Raw genomic sequence first — 19,004 nt, forward strand, 5'->3', positions numbered from 1 at the left:
ATGTCCACAGATACCACAGATATATATACAATGGATAGGAAGCTCAGAAAATAGTTGATAGTCAGATTCAGATCCACAGTGCGCTCCGGTAATAATCGGGTTTTCCCACTAGTCCCCGATTCTCGCACTCTCGTTAAACTTCGGCGATATCCATGAACTACTGTTTACATTGCCGACATTGTTTTTTTTTGAGAAATATCTGTGTGGAAAAGTGTGTATGGTACGTTTCAACATAAATAACACTTGCTTCTTATGTAAGTAGAAAATGCTTCGTCTTTTTTTGTCAATGTTCCTCTTGGAATTCAATATGGCGGTATTTTGGCTACTATTACCCAGGATGCATCAAATCTTGGAAAATCCCGAAACACATGATAACTTGCGTTAGAACAACCCCAATAATACTGAATTTAACTGTATGACGTCTAAGTTACTTCTCCATCTATATTAAGCTCCATGACATGTCCAATCAATCAGTAAATCAATAAGTTGATTGATCATTAGAACATTCAATCAACATTCAACAATCATCAATCAGAGAATGAATCATCGAGTCAATGAAATCGAGGAAATCAACACTCTGAAATTAAACAAATTACATCAACATAAAAATAGAGTTAAATCAATTTCCTATGTCTGAAATGCATAATTATCATTTAAATAAAAACGTCCAAATTTATGGTCAATTACAATAAACCCATTAACACTTTCTATATGATCTACGTAAATAACCGAGGTATATCGAGTGAAAAAATAGGAGTTGCTTTATGACTTTAAGCGAGGATTTTAGTCAAGAATATTTACTTTTTAGAGATTAATCGCCGTGTTGGCTACAGTAAAGAATGTACTTTGTCATCTCAAGACGTCGAGAAAAAATAGCGTTTGGTTGCAGTTAAATAACATCAATTGAAATAGTTTACAAAATTTTGATAATAATCCTTTTTTGTTTCATTAAGTTTAATTTTTAAATTGGAAAAAAAAAACACCGAAAATAATTGTTGGGCTCTGATAATTGCGTCAATTACCGACGGTATAGAAGTTTGTCCATCGTCCATCATTAAGGAAAGTTTGCATTATTAAATTATTTTTCCTTTTCACCGTTTTTTTTTAATATTAATTCTTTTTATTTATTTCTTCCCCTCCGATCATTATTTATTTGATCCATGTGCTTAATCAACAGATTAAACAATTCATCTTTCATACTCTTAAAACAATAAATCATAAGCATGAAAATCAAGGACGTTATAACATGCAACTTTGACACTTTTATTAAGATAGATTATACAACGCTTGTTCGTATACATTCATTTTTTTGTTGTTGTAAAATTGCGGAGCATCTTTATTAAAGTGAACACACTTGGACAAATGCGGAGATTTGATTAAAGTCGTCGTTTAAAGACACAAAATAACATATGCATTTTCATTTTCCATATAATTTTGAAAAGTGACGTACAGCTAGCCAATACAGCGTGTCCTGGCTAGAACTTTTGGCTAGCCATACGGCATTACGGGCCCGTACGGCTAGCCACTTCCATTAAATATTTACAACACATTGAACAGCTTACTTAATCTGTAGGTATATTAACATATAATATACTATAGCTATATGCTTTCTACTGGCCGCCACAATCATAAGTTCATTTAATGAAGTTATTATAAAATACATCATAATCATAAATAAATTCTAAACTCACCAGTTCGTGGAATTGAATGGAAAAGAGTCAACTCGGCCCTATACCAACTCGGCACGGGTCAACTCGGCCCCCTTTACAAAATATATATAACGTATTAACTTTGCTTTGCATGTTGTTACGGTAAATGAATAATAAGAAATATCTTATTATTATATAATTATACATTGTACTTCTGCCGAAATAAAATATATTTAGAAAAAAATTGTTATTTATTTGTCTTATATTTATAAACTCTCTCTGTTGAACTACGTAAATAACTGAGGTATATCGAGTGAAAAAGCAAAAGTTGTTATCCTTAGTTTCCCTTCGCTTGCAAAAGAATGCAAATTTAGCCGTGTTTAAATCGCTAGTTTGGGGCGATTAAATATCCGATTTTAAAATTTGTTACACCAATTAAAAGCTGGTGATCTTAGCTTTCTCTCAGTATATATTTCAACACATTGTTTGACACTGAATGTATTTAAATTTACGGTAAAACCTACCACCTACCACGAGTCAGACATACACTGAGATACACAATCGGTAATCTTTACTCGCAATTCTACTGATAAGAAACGGTATAGATGGATACCGAAAATAAGCTATTTTCGCGAAAATAAGATCGCGGCTACGAAAATAAGATTTATTTTTGAAATAGTTCATTTATCTGTTTAAATAATTACGTTAGTTATATATTTATGCATTCTTTTAATGATTTAACAGCAAAATACAATTTCAGAACCCCAAAAATATATAAAAAATGCAGTTTAAGCTGAAAATACATACGTACGAAAATAGCTAAAATTGCCGTGAAAAGCGAAAATAAGATCGGGTCTACGAAAATAAGATTTAATATTTCAATGCAAAACATTTCATTCTTTATTATTTCATTCATACAAATCATTTAATTCCAACAAAAATACGTTTTTAATACAATTACAATGTATATAAAAAGTAAATCTTATTTTCGTAGACTCGACTACATGGCAATTTGAGGTATTTTCGTACGATGGTATATATTTTCGGCTCAAACTTCACTTTTTAAAATATATCTGAAATTTATCATTTCATTCATACAAATCATTTATTAACAACAAAAAACATTTGTAATACATTATATCAAAAATAAATCTTATTTTCATAGACCCGATCTTTTTTCGTTTTTTCACGGCAATTTGAGCTAAATATTGTCATTTTCAGCTCAAACTTCACTTTTTTAAAATATTTTTTTTGGTTCTGAAATTTAAATGTGCTGTTAAACCATTCAAAGAATGCATAAATATATAACTAACATAAATATTTAAACAGATAAATGCACTATTTCAAAAATAAATCTTATTTTCGTAGCCGCGATCTTATTTTCGCGAAAATAACTTATTTTCGGTATCCATCTATACCCGATAAGAAAAGCCTCTGAAACTGTCAATCCGTGTTTTATAAATAATTTCATAATAACAATAAATAGTGATAACACAAACCTTAATATTAATAATTAAAAAGTGGGCCGAGTTGACCCGTGCCGAGTTGGAATAGGGCCGAGCTGACTCGGGGGCCGAGTACGTATTAGGGCCGAGCTGACCCGGATTCAATTGAATGTACCAATAATAGCATTATGATATCTTCTTCAAACACGCATACTGTCAAACTCTCTCTCTGCTGTTACTTCTGCAAAATATAATAAACACAATGTGCAGACCTGGGGTAATCATTAACTGTAATCATTGATTTTGTAATTGATTACACGATTACACTGTAATCATCATGTAATTGATTACCTTGCCCAAAACTGATTACATTAATTGTAATTAATCAATTACAGCTTAAATTCAGTCAGTAATTATGATTACATTTTGATTGACATTGATTACTTTCAGATTTAAAAGGAAACTATTTAAGTTCAAAGGATGCCTTTATTTTACATTATACAGTTTAACTTTTGTTTTTTAGTTATACAGTAAAAATCCTCAATTAGACTGATAAAAGTGAACATTCTTATCATTGCTTAAATACTTTGAGACCATGGTCTACTTTAGTCATTTTGTATGAATAAACAATATGTTTATTTATATGTATCTACAAATACATTTTAAAAGAATGCTTTGATATTTAATCTGATAAAAGGAAAACATATTTCTGGAGAAATTTAACGTTAATTTTACAGTATCACTTATTATATGATGTACATAAATCAAATGAAAATTTAAATTTTCAAAAAATAAATGTGCTGAAAGCAACAATGTACCACTCTAAAATTGACCTTCTCACCTAATTTCATACAATAACCCAATTACAGTTTTTCACACCTTGTGAAATCAAGTGTCATGCTAAAGAGCATTCAAGCAGATCATAACAACAAATTTAAGATCTAGATAGGTGTTCACTTCAATATCAGTGGTCTCAATAGTCACATTAAAATTAAAACAAAAATTTGGACTGACTAATAATAGTGGTCTTAAAAGTGAATAAGCAGGTGGTTAAATCTGGATCATGAAACCATCTTTTTAAAAAAAATGGCCTTAATAGCAGGGTGGTCTTAATTCTGGGGTGGTTTAATGTACATTCAATGTAATCAATTATCAATCAATTACTCTCTTAAAAGTAATTGTAATTCAATTGATTACAGAGGCAAATGTGAGTAATCAATCTTAATCAATTACAATAAAATCTGAAAGTAATTGTAATTTAATCAATTACTGATCAATGTAATCATCCCCAGGTCTGACAATGTGCAAAGTGATAGGAATGAAATGTGAGATTAAGTAAACAGAGAGCTAGATTAACGGATTTTTCTGAAAACAATTCTCAAAGGTTCCAAATCACGAAAACTGATGACATTTCAAATCAGACCACACTCATTACTTAATTAAAAAATCATCTATGACATACACTCTATAAAACACTAATTTAAACCAAATGCAACTCAAAATAATACTGACCAACTATCAATAATCCATATTTCCAATAAATTAAGAACACTCTGAACTTTTTACAAACAAAGCCGCTTAAACATAGACAAAACTAGTGATATTGCAGAAAACAAAGGGAAACAACTCAAACAACAAAAAATATTTCAAGACACCTGAATTATCAACACTGTTAGTTTACACATCATGAAATCCAAATAAGAATTCCAAAACAGATTACATTAGGTTTAAATAATATTGGTAAGTTTTCTGTACCTACCTTTAGAAAATAATGAGATCAGCTTTCACATACAAAAATAGCGTCGAAAACTTTGTTTTGGTACGAACTACTTCCTTACTCAAAGTTAACGCGAATGAATACTAATGATATTTTTTACTGATTATATCCTGAAAACATGCAAATAATATACGATAGAAATAACACAATCAAAAATGAACTACTGACAATTCAAAATCTTATCACTTGTGTGTGACAAGAAAATCTGTGTAGAACTACTTTGCGTTGTTAGGTACCCATTCTTATATTGTAATCCCGCAAATTGTGATAGAACTGTATTCACTGCTTACGCAGCGAATACAAAAACCGAAAGTTTACATCAAGTATTCCGAAAGGGGAGATGGTGTGCAACGCGAGGGGTTTTACAGTTTTGCAAACTCCTCACACTGATTACCGCCCTTGGCAGATTTGTAATCACTGCCTTCACAGACGTCACATGATGATGAAAGTCACATGACGTAACGTCGAAATTCAAATGTAAATATCGACCGTTACATAGAAAATATAACGTCATTTTTCTCTTTAGATTTTATTTTTAACTTTTTGTACATACGATCGTTATATTTTATCAAAAAATTATCAAAAGTATACAAAATAATGAAAAATAAATTAAAAAGCTAAAAGATATAAATATCCAAATATTGATATTTCAATGTTTGTGATATTCTGGTTCCCGGCATCTAATAAGTAGCGAAAGGGGAAGGAACTCCAGACTATGTTTGTGATGGCAGAGATCTCTGTACTGATAAGGGGAGATCACTGCGTAGGAGATTGACAGTTTTGGTGTTAGACTAGCAACTATTAAATGTAAAAGCCGGAAACGTGCCATTATTGGATATGGCTTACATGTTTCCAGCAGGTCACCTGCAAGAATATATTCAAACAATATCTTTAGCACATGATGATATGCTACGCCAAAAAAGCAAACGACAATTTTCACCATATTTCAACTGCTAGCAATGCATTGACATGTCCAGATCCGAAACCATTTGAATGTGTCAAATTTAAGCCCGATTTGTGACGTATAGTTACAAAAGACATGTCAATGATCATAAAAGAGAGACATCTGCATGCAAGATGTTCAAGAGCCACTATGCACGTGCATTCAAGAACGCCAACATTGTCTCTGCCATTTAAAGGAATACACCCTTTCATGCACTGGATAGACTTAATCTATCAATTAATTTTATATTTGCCAGCCTGTCTAATGTTAACTTACCTGCAGAAAAGTTTTCAAACTGCTTATATTCAGCTCCATGATTATTTACTTCAATGTTAAACAACAGGTTTACCGTGAACAAAATATATCGAAATCAATAAGTGTTACAAACTGTAATTTAGAATAATATAAATATATGGTATTCTACAGACGTTAACTCCCTGTGGTCGAATTACGGACATTTCGGACCAGGCACTTCGGACCAGATTTTTAGGTCATTTCGGACCAGATTTTGGGACATATCGGACCATGAGATGGTCATTTCGGACCATTCAATAGACCTTTTATTCCTGTTTATATATAATTATTTGTTATTTCAGGGTGTTATTACACTATTTTCTTATGATAAATGCAACAAATATTGGACATTTTTAAATTTTATGACACGCTATGTTTAACTTATCTAAAAGAATTGAAATTGATTTACATACCTGTTTAATCAACTATTTGATAACGTGCACAATAAGTACCCACACACGCTGAATATACCTATTTAAAGTCAATTTTAATCAAATTAAATCGTGTTCTGGCAGGTATTAAAGAACTTAATTAAAGTAGTATGTATGTAATTATATTAATGTGAATTATTTATATCTTATTTTACATTAAAATTTTTTGTCCCTGTGTTTTGTTAGATCTATAAGGGTCAATAATTACTGTTTACTTTCATTTGTATGTATGTGTTTTGTAAGATAATGTATCATTTGTGATATTAGGATATGTTGTAAATAATTTATTTTGTCATGTCTTTTTTATATATACTTTATAATATTTTTTTTGAAAACGTGTGTCACAGAAACATTTTTTTTTAATTTCCTTTATTTATAGTGCAAAAGATATAAAATCTAAATCTGGATAGGTGCAAAATTGTTCTATGGTGTGTCATATATACTAAAGTTACTCTTTAGTTTATAGAATAATTGATGCATAATATATGAAATTACACCAGTAGTTTTTGAGAAGTAGTTTAGACAAGCTTTTGTGTATCTTGCAACACACATTAAAAAAACACCTTTTTTATAAAAGGGCCATAACTCGGCCAAAAATCATTCAACTGGAAAACCCGTACAATATGCGCAAGGTCTTGAGCTAGAGATCAATCCTGTAAAGTTCCATTAAAATTGCATAAGTGGTATAAGAGGAGTAGTCCGGACAAAATTTAAAAATAAAAATTATCAAAGGGCCATAACTCTGACAAAAATCAATAAACCGGAAAATGTTGACAATAAGCACAACTAGACTTCGTACTGATCATTCCTGTAAAGTTTGGATGAAATTGCACCAGTAGTTTACGAGGAGTAGTCCGGACAAGTTTTGTGACAGACGGACAAACAGACGAAATCTAGCTTTGGCACGTTAATATATTTGGATTATCCGTGGAGCAGCTCCACTCCACTGTTTCCCAGTGCTAAGTATTAAAATGCACATTTCTTTTAGATAGAGATAATTTGATCTTTTGATTAAAAATAGGTGTGACTGGTAGAAATCTCAATATGCATCTACCCTGTGACCCTAGATCTGTGTAGATGGGTGTGGCTGGTAGAACTCAACATGGTGCATCTATATACAATGCACTTTGCTTTAATGGCAAATTTAATGTTCTGTTTTCAATGGTCCTAGTGACCTTGGTCTTTGATTTGATAATGGGTGTTGCAGGTAGATTAATGTGCATTTTATTATATATAAAGTTTGAAAATCTTAGGTCAATGCATTTTGCTTTAATGGCCATTTGTTTTTTTATGTTATTACAGGTCCAGGTTACCTTGACCTTTTGATCTGAAAATGGTTGTAGAAGGTAGAACTCAAATGAGGCATTCCAGCATTAGTTCTTGCACATTGCATTTTCACTTGTTAATTATCAAGTTAGGCCAAGAAATTGAAATAAAGAAATGATATTAAGAAAAAAAGCTTAATAGTTGATGAGGGTTGAACTCAAATGACGCATTCCAGCATTAGTTCTTGCACATTGCATTTTCCCTTGTTAATTATCAAGTTAGGCCAAGAAATTGAAATAAAGAAATGATATTAAGAAAAAAAGCTCAATAGTTGATGAGGGTAGAACTCAAATGACGCATTCCAGCATTAGTTCTTGCACATTGCATTTTCCCTTGTTAATTATCAAGTTAGGCCAAGAAATTGAAATAAAGAAATGATATTAAGAAAAAAAGCTGGCATTAATTGAGCAATGTACATTTCTATTTATTGCCACATTTTTTAGCAAAGACAATATTCATTTCTCCAGATATAAATATACAATTGCAGCAACAGACTGACTGATGCAACCATTTCATTTTATCAGAAAACTCAAGGTGGTTTCAACTTAGTGATGGTGGTGTTGGTAGTTTTCACTCCTGATCACGGCAGTGAGCCACATTGAATTTACCAAAGCAAAGTTCAGCCACTGCATCGTTCCTGGGCAGACTGTCAAGCAGTTTACCAGTACTAGTTGCCTTCACTTTCGCAAGGAACTGCTCACTGCTGTACATGTAAGAGCAGAGGTTCAGTGAGAATTACCATAGAAAGTATTTCACGATCAATCACAACGAAAGTGACTTGTTTGTACGGGAATTGAACAGGGTCTCCCAAGCTTTTACCTATTTAGCTAACCGGGCAACCTTTGGTTTTGACTTTTTGATCATTTTCTTACTTAACCTTAATAACAGGTATGTCTCATAAACAGACAAGTAAGACCAATCCATGATTTGTCTAACTCTTATTTGATGATTTGTATCATAACATAATTTTTAACCAAAGAATAAAGGTAAAGAATAAGACACAATACATTCTGATTTCATTGGGCATAGTTTTATTATCTAAAGTAGTTTGAAGCTTCATATAATAAGCAATATTACAAGTTTTCTTATAAATTTTGCGCAGAAAGCAAGAAAATAAGAAAAAAAGAATATTTCAGTAAACAAAAGTAACAACCTGTATAAAAATAATTTTACAAAATAAAAAGTAAGAAATTAGGACAATGACTGCAGTACAGTAAACTCATTAATATTTTAATTCAAAGACATGTATGTAATAATATATAATATACATGTAAAAAATGTATAATGTATATATAAAAAAGTTAGCTGAAGGGTAGAAATAAGTTGCTTAACAACTACAGTCATGTACATGAACTTGACTGTGACATTATGCCCTGACAGTGACATTATGCCCTGACATTATGCCCTGACAGTGACATTATGACCATCCAAGTGTAAATGGTCAGACAACTGGTAAAAAATCGAAATAACATGAAAGTTTGCCATAATTGTGTTTAATTTTATATTTTAATTTGCATAAAATATCCAGTTAACCAATATTGTATCATAACCATTTTTCATTATCAAATACTGGTCAATCACAATAATAAAAATAGTCAACCTTTTGAAAAATATTACAAATTTATCTCAACATGACAGCAAAAAAAAAAGAGAGTACTGTTATGTAGCTTTAAGTTTGATGTTGCATTTTTATCTCTATTATAATGATAGAGATAGTAATGGACACACTGAACATAAAATAAAAGTTTCTATCAATAGAATATAATAATTATATAGTTTTGGTCATTAAAAGCACATTATACCAGAAATGAATAAATATTTACTCCTTTTGAAAGGTCAAACATTTGTTTTATAACAGTTAAATAATGGTTTTAGAGCATGTTAGATGCTTGTTACCTGAATAAAATAGCACTAAATGTAAAATAATATGTCATAAAAGGAGCAAAATGTAAACAAAATAAACAAAGTATTATTTTGACTTCCATATAAAATACTTAATTACTATAGCTGTTGTACTAATTGCCAAAAAGAACAGTTCAGGTAATTGGCCAATGAGTAACTTGTTTGATACTATAAAAGAACACGAAAAATAAAAAGAATTTGAGGAATAAAAATGAAAGATGATTTCTTGGGCATAATGGGATTTAACTTATTTTAAGTACCTTACAACATTATGTTTCCTTCAAAAAAAACACAAAAGTAACAATAAAATACATACAAATAAAATAAAACAAATCATATCAAAAATATCAAAGGATAACAATCTTGACAAGATATCACAGAAAAATTGAGGAATGTAAGAAGCAAAGTGGCTCATGATAAATTATCGAACAACACAAATTCCTGTTTATTGACTATTATTCATTTTTATACCCTGAAGAAGGTTGTTCCGCTGAAATGTTGTTATAAAAGGAAACTTAAAGAATTTGTAGTTGACTATTGTTCGCTATCAGTTTCTATACTTGTTATGGGGTTTGTAAGCGAACAGCATGGATCCTGATTAGACCGCGCAGATGGGCAGGCTGGTCTGGATCCATGCTGGTCGCAAATGCATTACGTTGGTTTTGTCGTGACACAGCTCATTTATTTTTAGCTCGACTATTCGAAGAATATGAGAGCTATTGTAGTCGCCCCGGCGTCGGCGTCCGCGTTGGTTAAAGTTTTTTGTAAAGTCAAATATCTCAATTATTACTTGAGATATTCAATTGAAACTTACAATACTTATTTATAGTAACAAGGTACATCAGATTGACAAGTTTGATAACTCTGCCTACAATATTGACAGAATTATGCCCCTTTTTAACTTAGAAATTTTGGTTAAAGTTTTTTTGTAAAGTCAAATATCTCAATTATTGCTTGAGATATTCAATTGAAACTTACAATACTTATTTATAGTAACAAGGTACATCAGATTGACAAGTTGGATAACTCTGCCTACAATATTGACAGAATAATGCCCCTTTTTAACTTAGAAATTTTGGTTAAAGTTTTTTGTAAAGTCAAATATCTCAATTATTGCTTGAGATATTAAATTGAAACTTACAATACTTATTTATAGTAACAAGGTACATCAGATTGACAAGTTGGATAACTCTGCCTACAATATTGACAGAATTATGCCCCTTTGGAACTTAGAAATTTTGGCTAAAGTTTTTTTGTAAAGTCAAATATCTCAATTATTGCTTGAGATATTCAATTGAAATTTAAAATACTTTTTTATAGTAACAATGTACATCAGTTTGCAAAATTACATAACTCTGCCTGCAATATTTGCAGAATTATTTGCCCCTTTGAAACTTCGAAATTTTGGTTAAAGGTTAAAGGTCTTCAAAGATATTTACTTGAAACTTTACACATGCACTTAGGGTCATAATTGGAGGGTCATAATTGTATGTCACTGACCAAGTTCCATAACTTTATCTTGCATTAAGGCTGATTCATATCCCCTTTTCTACTTAGTCTCTTGGTTAATGTTGACATGCAAGTTTACATATCTCAATAACTATTAAAGATATTTATTTAAAACTTCACATATGCATTTAGGGTCATAATTGTAGGTCACTGACAAAGATCCATAATTCTATCTTGCATTTAGGCTGATTTTTCTCCCCTTTTTCAACTTAGAAATTCATGGTAAAGTTTTGCTTGTAAGCTGTTATCTCAATAAGTACTAAAGGGTTTGTGCCTTTTTTGGGACAATTTTATGCATTAATAATAATAAAGCAGTGATTTACTTGCTAAAACATCTTAATAACAAGCCTTTGTACCTTTTCTGTCAAATTTATGTATTCATAGGTAATTAGTATTATTATACTCAATAAAACACCCTTGTGACATTACCTTCCGAATTATAAGTCAAGCCAATACTGTATAATTAGACTGTCTCTAAGGCCTATAACATGAACTTATAAAAAGAAATTAGCCCTTTTGTGAACTTAAAAAATTTAACATTATCAAGGCTCTTTTACTATCAAGCACTTAGAATAGTCGAGCGTATTTATGGTTATACTTTGAAATCCATGACATCTCAGTTTGTCATATCCCATTGTTAACTATTTCTCTGAAATCTTCAGGATACAAACATTTCATTGTAAACTAATTCTTTAACATCTAACAGCAAACATTCTCTGATGTTTTAAAGTAAACTTAATCTTACATAAACATACTGTGTAAAAGGATATTTATGTGTCACAAAAATTTTGCAAAGGTCAAAAAGTGGACTTTTTGCGTGCAGAAATATTTGCAAAAATATGATTTTTTTGAATTTAATACTGTTAATTTTGACATTATCAAAAGAAAACAATGCATTGTAAAACAAAAATTTAAAGAGATTAGCTGAATCAATGCCCATTGATATAAAATTGTATTACAAAATAAACTAACACTGTTCAAAAAATCTGTAAAATTATTTAATATTAATATTTCCAATTAATAAAAAGATTCAAAATCTTGACCATCATGAGATTTAAACTTTTATATCAACTTGCAGTGGGACCTGTACAAAGAACAATCTTGTTGATTTGATTACTGGATATGGTGTCTTGGGAACTGCATAATGTGGTCTTGTGAATTGGACACTGTGGTCATGTGGTGATTGGATAATGTGGTCATGTGATGATTGGATAATGTGGTCATGTGATGATTGGATAATGTGGTCATGTGATGATTGGATAATGTGGTTATGAGGATTGGATGATGTGGTTTTATTATATTTCGGATCTGGAATAAATAGCATGGTCTTGGGATTTGAGATTGGATACTGTGATCTTTATTGACATAATGGTCTTACAATACAGGTTTTTTTGCATAGGATCTTTGTTCAATGGAGTCATTTACACACATTTGAATCTACTGACATAACAGATTAAACCCTGATGAAAAGCAATACTAATAAATAATATAATCATGTTTGAAACAAACATGACAGACTAGAACATTTTAACTTTCTGAATGTACATAGCTAACAAATAACTTTGTCTATACCACTAGTATATAGAAATACGTTACAACCAGGACATCCATTTAATCTTACTGTTCAGCTGCTCAAAACTGACATTTCAATCACTAATTTATAAGCGACAGGTTCAATTACAAGCAAGATAAGACTGTTATAGTTTTCAGTAGAGTATGTTTACCATACTATAAGGTTATTATTTGGAAATGAATATGTCCTGCTTTGAAACTAATATTGTTCTTAATATTTTGTTTAATGGATTTCATTATCATCATCAATATTTAACTGAACATCTAAAGTCTAGTAACACTACAAAGACTACGCTGCTACAGGCTCGGATATGGGAAATTTTTCCAGAAGGGATTGCAAAATTTTGACGAGGAGTAATACATGTTCATAAGAGTATGGATATTTTTATTATTTTACTAGTTTTTCCACAGGGAAATACAAGTCAATATTTTGCTCATTTAAATAGTTTTCAAGTGATTTTTACTAAAGAAATTGTAAGCTGATATCCAAATCTATGTGCGCTTATATATTCATGCGAAACTTCAAGGGGGAGGCTATGACCCCCTAACCCCCTCACTGGGCCAGCCCATTTGCTAGTGTGTCACAATTGCAGCTTTTTAAAGTTAAAAAATGGGATACATAGAGGATTTCCTATTTACGTATACAAATGTAATTAAAATATGTTCTACACTACATGTAAAGCTACTGTTCATCAATATTGAATGGTTTGAAATACAATGTGTCTTCATCATTATGTTTGTTAGAAGTTTCTAAATATTCAATTTCTTTCACATTATATTGAATGTTTTTAACATCAATAATTTCCTGATTTGTTGCTTCATTTGCTTGTATATTGAACTGTTCTGTATCTGACAAAACAGTTCTGAGACCGTCGGAGCTATCCATGATTTTCAGATTGTCAAAGTCGGCCAAGCCGTAGGAAGCTGTGCCAAGTCCAACAAATCCATTTTGAGGGGCTGGACTGCCAGGAGCAGAAATGTTGAATACTTGTTGACCATTCAGAGTACCAACTGCAAATCCATCCTAGTGAAAATAGAAATAATGGACAATGTAGTAAAAACCGTCCTTGAGAAAATGAAAATATTGAACAATAAAGTAGAATTTAATATTGATTGTAAATAAAAACCAACATAGTCTTTGTAAATAAATGTAAAACATATAGCAGCAGTAAAACTGAAATTTATATATGATATCAAATAGATTCTTCTAAGCATATTTCTTCAATTAAGATGATTTATAAATGTTGATTTACCTTAATAAGAAGGCCTTGTTTATACCATGGGTCAACTGACAAACTGTGTGCCCCTTGATATAACGTCTTTGTCCTTGCTGAAATGTATATTATAAGAACATGTATACAATAATTTGTAATCAACACAAGTCCAATATGGGTAGCTACCTGTATATATTTCCTTGCTTTATGCATCAGAAACATTTTTTTTCCTCTTTAGAAAGAGAAAAAAATTTCTAAAGAGAAAAATGAGTTTTATAATGTTGAAATAATGGTGTTAGAACATAATACATGCTTAGCACAGAATGTGTAATTATTTGCCATTAAAGAACAAAGTAGTATTTTGACTTTCATACAAAATACTAAATGAGCCATGTCACGACATAAAGCAACATAGTGCGTTTTCGACCAGCATGGATCCAGACCAGCCTGCACATCCGCGCAGTTTGATCAGGATCCATGCTGTTCGCTTACCAACTCTATTACAAGTAGAGAAACTGATAGTGAACAGCATGGATCCTGATCAGACTGCGTGGACGCGCAGGCTGGTCTGGATCCATGCTGGTCGCAAACACACTATGTTGGTTTTGTCATATCGCGGCTCAAATCATTATAACTGTATTAATAACCAAAAGGAAACAGAGGCAACAAACAGGTTTAGTTAATTGGACAATAAGTACTTTTTTAAAAATTATAACACCAGGATACCAAAAGCGAAATATTTTGAGAAATAACTAGAAATGTGTCCATCGGACACAGGTGCCCCCACCGCGCCACTTTTCTGTCAATCTTTTTACTAAGTCAAGGGAAATAACTCTACAAATACTGGATAAATCCACGAGCCAAACCCCACGTGCAAATCTAAATATGCTGAGCAACCTGCCCATAAGGTTTAATGACTCTATGTCAAATCCTTTTAGAGTAAATTGCAAAAATTTTCTAAGTCGAAGGCAATAACTCTGAAAATACTATAAATATCCAGACGAAAATACCCAGGTGCACAACTACACATGCTGATCAACATTCATGTAAAGTTTCATGACTGTAGGTCAAATACTTTTTGAGTTACAATTGCGACACACGTTGAAAATTGCAAAATTTTACTAAGTCAAGGGCAATAACTCTGAAAATACTAAAAATATCCAGACGAAAATACCCAGGTGCACAACTACACATGCTGGTCAACATTCCTGTAAAGTTTCATGACTCTAGGTCAAATACTTTTTGAGTTACATGCGACACAAGTTGAAATTTGCAAAATTTTACAAAGTCAAGGGCAATAACTCTGAAAATACTAGAAATATCCAGACCAAAATACCGAGGTGCACAACTACACATGCTGATCAACATTCCTGTAAAGTTTCATGACTCTAGGTCAAATACTTTTTGAGTTACATGCGACACAAGTTGAAAATGGCAAAGTTTTACTAAGGCAAGGGCAATTACTCTAAAAATACTGAATAAATCCAGACGAAAATACCCAGGTGCACAACTACACATACTGATCACCATTCCTGTAAAAAGTTTCATGACTCTAGGTCAAATACAAATTTTTTATTTTTATTTAAGATTAAAAAATTTTTTTTTAAAATTTTTGATTTAAAATTTAAAGGAAAAAATTTTGAGTAGGCAATGCCGGCCCTGATTTTTCCTTTTTTGGCAACCTTTTAAAAACCATAAAAGGGGTAAATTTCCCCAAGGTGGCTAATTAAGGGCTGAAAAAAAATGCTTATTCCTAACCTCTGGGCCTTTTTTCGTTTTAAATTTTGAACTTTAAAATAAGTTTTGAAAAATTAAAAAATTTTTTTTATGGTAATTTTTTTAAATTCCAACTTTGATAAAAAATTTTTTAGGAAAATTTTAAAAAAAATTCAATTTAAAAAAAGATGCAAAAACACGGGCAATTTTTCAAAAAAAAAAATTAACGAAAAAATTTTCAAAAATTTAAACTTTCATATCAAAGGGCTTTTATTTATCGTTAAATTTTTGTTAAAATTTCATATTTATTTTTTTAAATTTTTTTAAAAATTCCAAAAACTGTTTTTTTAAAAAAAACTTAATAAAAAATCCACTGTTGGTCGTTGCAAATTTGTGCCGCATTATATCCACTCCGGAACTACAACTTTTGGGTTTAAAATTCCTTGCATCAAAAAAAACTCCAAATATGGATTTTACAAAAATATATAAATGAACTTAAATTACTATAAATGCTGCGGCAAAACCCCGAACTCCAACAGCGGAATTTTTTTTTTTAAAAAGAAAATAACTTTGTGGGGTTTTAATATATTTATTGCCTTAAATTACTATTTTATTTTAACATAAAAAAATACGTATTAAATGTAGCAATCATTCTTATGTATATATATATATGTTGTATGTATAGAAAATAACCAGGGACGTAGCCAGCTTTTTTCAAGTTGCAGGCCCGTAAAAGGTGCTCGGTGGCTTAGCTCCCAGAAGCAAAAAACAAATTCAGATTAAAAAGAGCAAAATGCACATTCAGAAGTATTTTCAAGGAAAATTATCAAAACAATATTTTTAAACTATGATTTGATTAGATGCATACTTTTTTTAAAAGGAAACCGGGACGGAAATCATGCATAACCCAAAAAAACCCCACAAAAGTCTTTATTTAAACCCAAAAACGGCTTAAAAATTTACCCCCCAAACCCTTTTACCACCTGTTTTTAATGTTTTTTTGGGATTTTTTGAAATGTCAAGTTTTGGGCCCAAACTTGTAAGCCCCGTCCCTTTAAAAAGGGGCCTTTAAAGCAGCAAAGGGCCACTGTTAAAAAAAAATTGGGATGATAAGCCCCTTTGAAAAAGTGAAAAAAAGATTTTGCAAATGTGTCATGTCAGACTATTCAAGCTGTTAAATCTAATCCACTGTAATTATTTTATAAGGATTTTGAACCATTATCAATTTATGTACTAGTATCAAGGCAGGTCAGGTCAAAGCTTTTATTGACTTAAACAAATATATGTTCATCACTAAGTTATAGGGCTGATATAACATTTATAACAACACTAAAATTGCTCTTGTTTTTCTTGGTATCAGTTTTCATATTGGTATTCTCAGCATATTTTGTCATGTGAGAGGGTTTTTTCCAATGTGATATCCTTATTTGTGGATACAAGATGACAAACAACATATAACGACCATTCCTAATAGCTTAGGCGAGTTAACAAAACTATAAGGAAAAGAAGTATTCTAGTATCTACTTTATAAGAAAAAACTTTATTAATAAATCCGACAGCCATAAAAAACCATTTATTCACTTAAGTCAATATTAGACTGTTGCCATCAAAGTCATTTTTAGTGTGTGTATATAGATCTCTAAGTTACAACTTTGGAACTGAAATTACTACGACACTTCTGCCAATGTCTCTCCATTGATATAATATTAAGAACAACATTAACATTTCCAAAGAACTCCTCTTTTTTTCTAGACCTGTGACTCTGAGGAAGGCCCAGCATGGGGCTCGTGGCATGATTTATTATGAATTGTAAAAATATAGTCAAGCCAAAGTGCAAATGCTGCCACATCTTCAGCTTTCCTCAGAGCTTCTCTAATTTTGAAAGTTCCAAGTTGTCTTTCAGCTCTCTGCACAACTGCTGGTTTCAACGCTTTAACATTCAACCCTGCAATCCTTCTTTTGATGCTTCTACGTCCTATACCTGTAATTAATCCCTTAATCGGGGGCTCCCAGCTTTTGAAAAAGTTTTTTTTAAATTCTCTCCCCTAACAACAGGAATACAACTCTAAATTAAATTTTAACTATCCCGGGGCCCGGTCTGGAATTATTGAAAGATTTTTAACCTTGCTATATGTTCTTTTTTAATTTTTCTAAAATATTTTTTCTCAACAATTCTGTCATTTTTTTATTTTGGTTTTTTAAAAGTAAAAAAACGGGGTTTCCTTTAAATACTTTGGTTTTGCCCCTTTGAATGACTTCAAAACCTTTTTGCTTACTCCCAAGGCTTTGGCGTTTCGGGTAGATACTGATTTTCTGGGAATTATTGCCTTTTTCAGTTCTTCTAAGTTTCTTTAGCAATTCCTCCAAAGTATTTCAGTTTGGGTTTTAATTTTCAATAAAAAACCGAAAATTTGAAATGAACATATTTCACCTTGTCTGTTTTATTCAGCGTTGCTGCTATGCTCAGTTTGAATTCGCCAATAGATCCAATGGGAACTGTTAACTGTATAGTTCCATCTTCATCAGGCAGAAAATCCTCTTCTGTATAATCTTCTGATTCCTCCGAATTATCATTTTTGTCTGAATAATTTACAAGCATGTACCTTAATTTAACTTCAATATTTTCTGCAGATGGTAAAAGTTTAAACTTTACATCAAGTTCTGTTGGTGCAAAGCATTTTATTTCTCCACTTGTATGTGAGACAGCTTTAAGGCCACATCTTTTCAAATATGGATTTGGACCAAAACCAATATTTGGCATAATCGGAAAAAATACTGGCCAATCAGGTACATTATCTACCTTCACATGATAGATAGTGACCCAATCGTAGTCTTCATCTTCTCTCTGACGCCCAACTATTTCAATTTTATGGTAACCTTTTGTTTGAAATCTCACTTTTACTGATAAAGCTGTTAAAATGCTGATATCTTCTGTTACTACAGACTCCATTCTTTGTAAAGCAAAATCCCCACTTCCTCCAGCACTGTCATCATCATCGTCATCTGACAAATAGTCGTCATCTGTGCCATCAGAATTTCTCGTTTTCTGGATGAAATCAAGCTGCTGTAGCCTTAAGCCATCCTCTGGAAGTCTTTCCTCTTCCCATTTTTTTCCATCAGTTTGCCTACTTATCACACAACGAAACTCCTGCATTTCCATGTCCTTGGTGTTAAGGAGGAACTTAAACTCTATTTCACCAGTAGAGCATGTAACTCTACCCTTTGT

At 31.5% G+C, this 19,004-nt stretch overlaps 1 protein-coding gene across 2 annotated transcripts in view; it reads right to left on the reverse strand.

The window, feature by feature from the left end:
- Positions 1-13,228: 13,228 nt before the first annotated feature.
- Positions 13,229-19,004, reverse strand: part of LOC132726947 (galactocerebrosidase-like) — a 33,707-nt gene continuing 27,931 nt past the window's right edge. For both annotated transcript variants that reach the window (XM_060712361.1, XM_060712362.1), the window contains exons 17-18: positions 14,102-14,178; positions 13,229-13,872 (exon numbers count right to left, since the gene is read on the reverse strand). In XM_060712361.1, coding sequence (XP_060568344.1) covers positions 13,531-13,872; positions 14,102-14,178 — 419 coding nt within the window. In that variant the 3' untranslated portion in view covers positions 13,229-13,530. The remainder of the gene's footprint in view (positions 13,873-14,101; positions 14,179-19,004) is intronic.

This window comes from Ruditapes philippinarum, unplaced genomic scaffold, assembly GCF_026571515.1.
Source record: "Ruditapes philippinarum isolate M1 unplaced genomic scaffold, ASM2657151v2 ctg23_1_1_1_1, whole genome shotgun sequence".
NCBI lineage: Eukaryota > Metazoa > Mollusca > Bivalvia > Venerida > Veneridae > Ruditapes > Ruditapes philippinarum.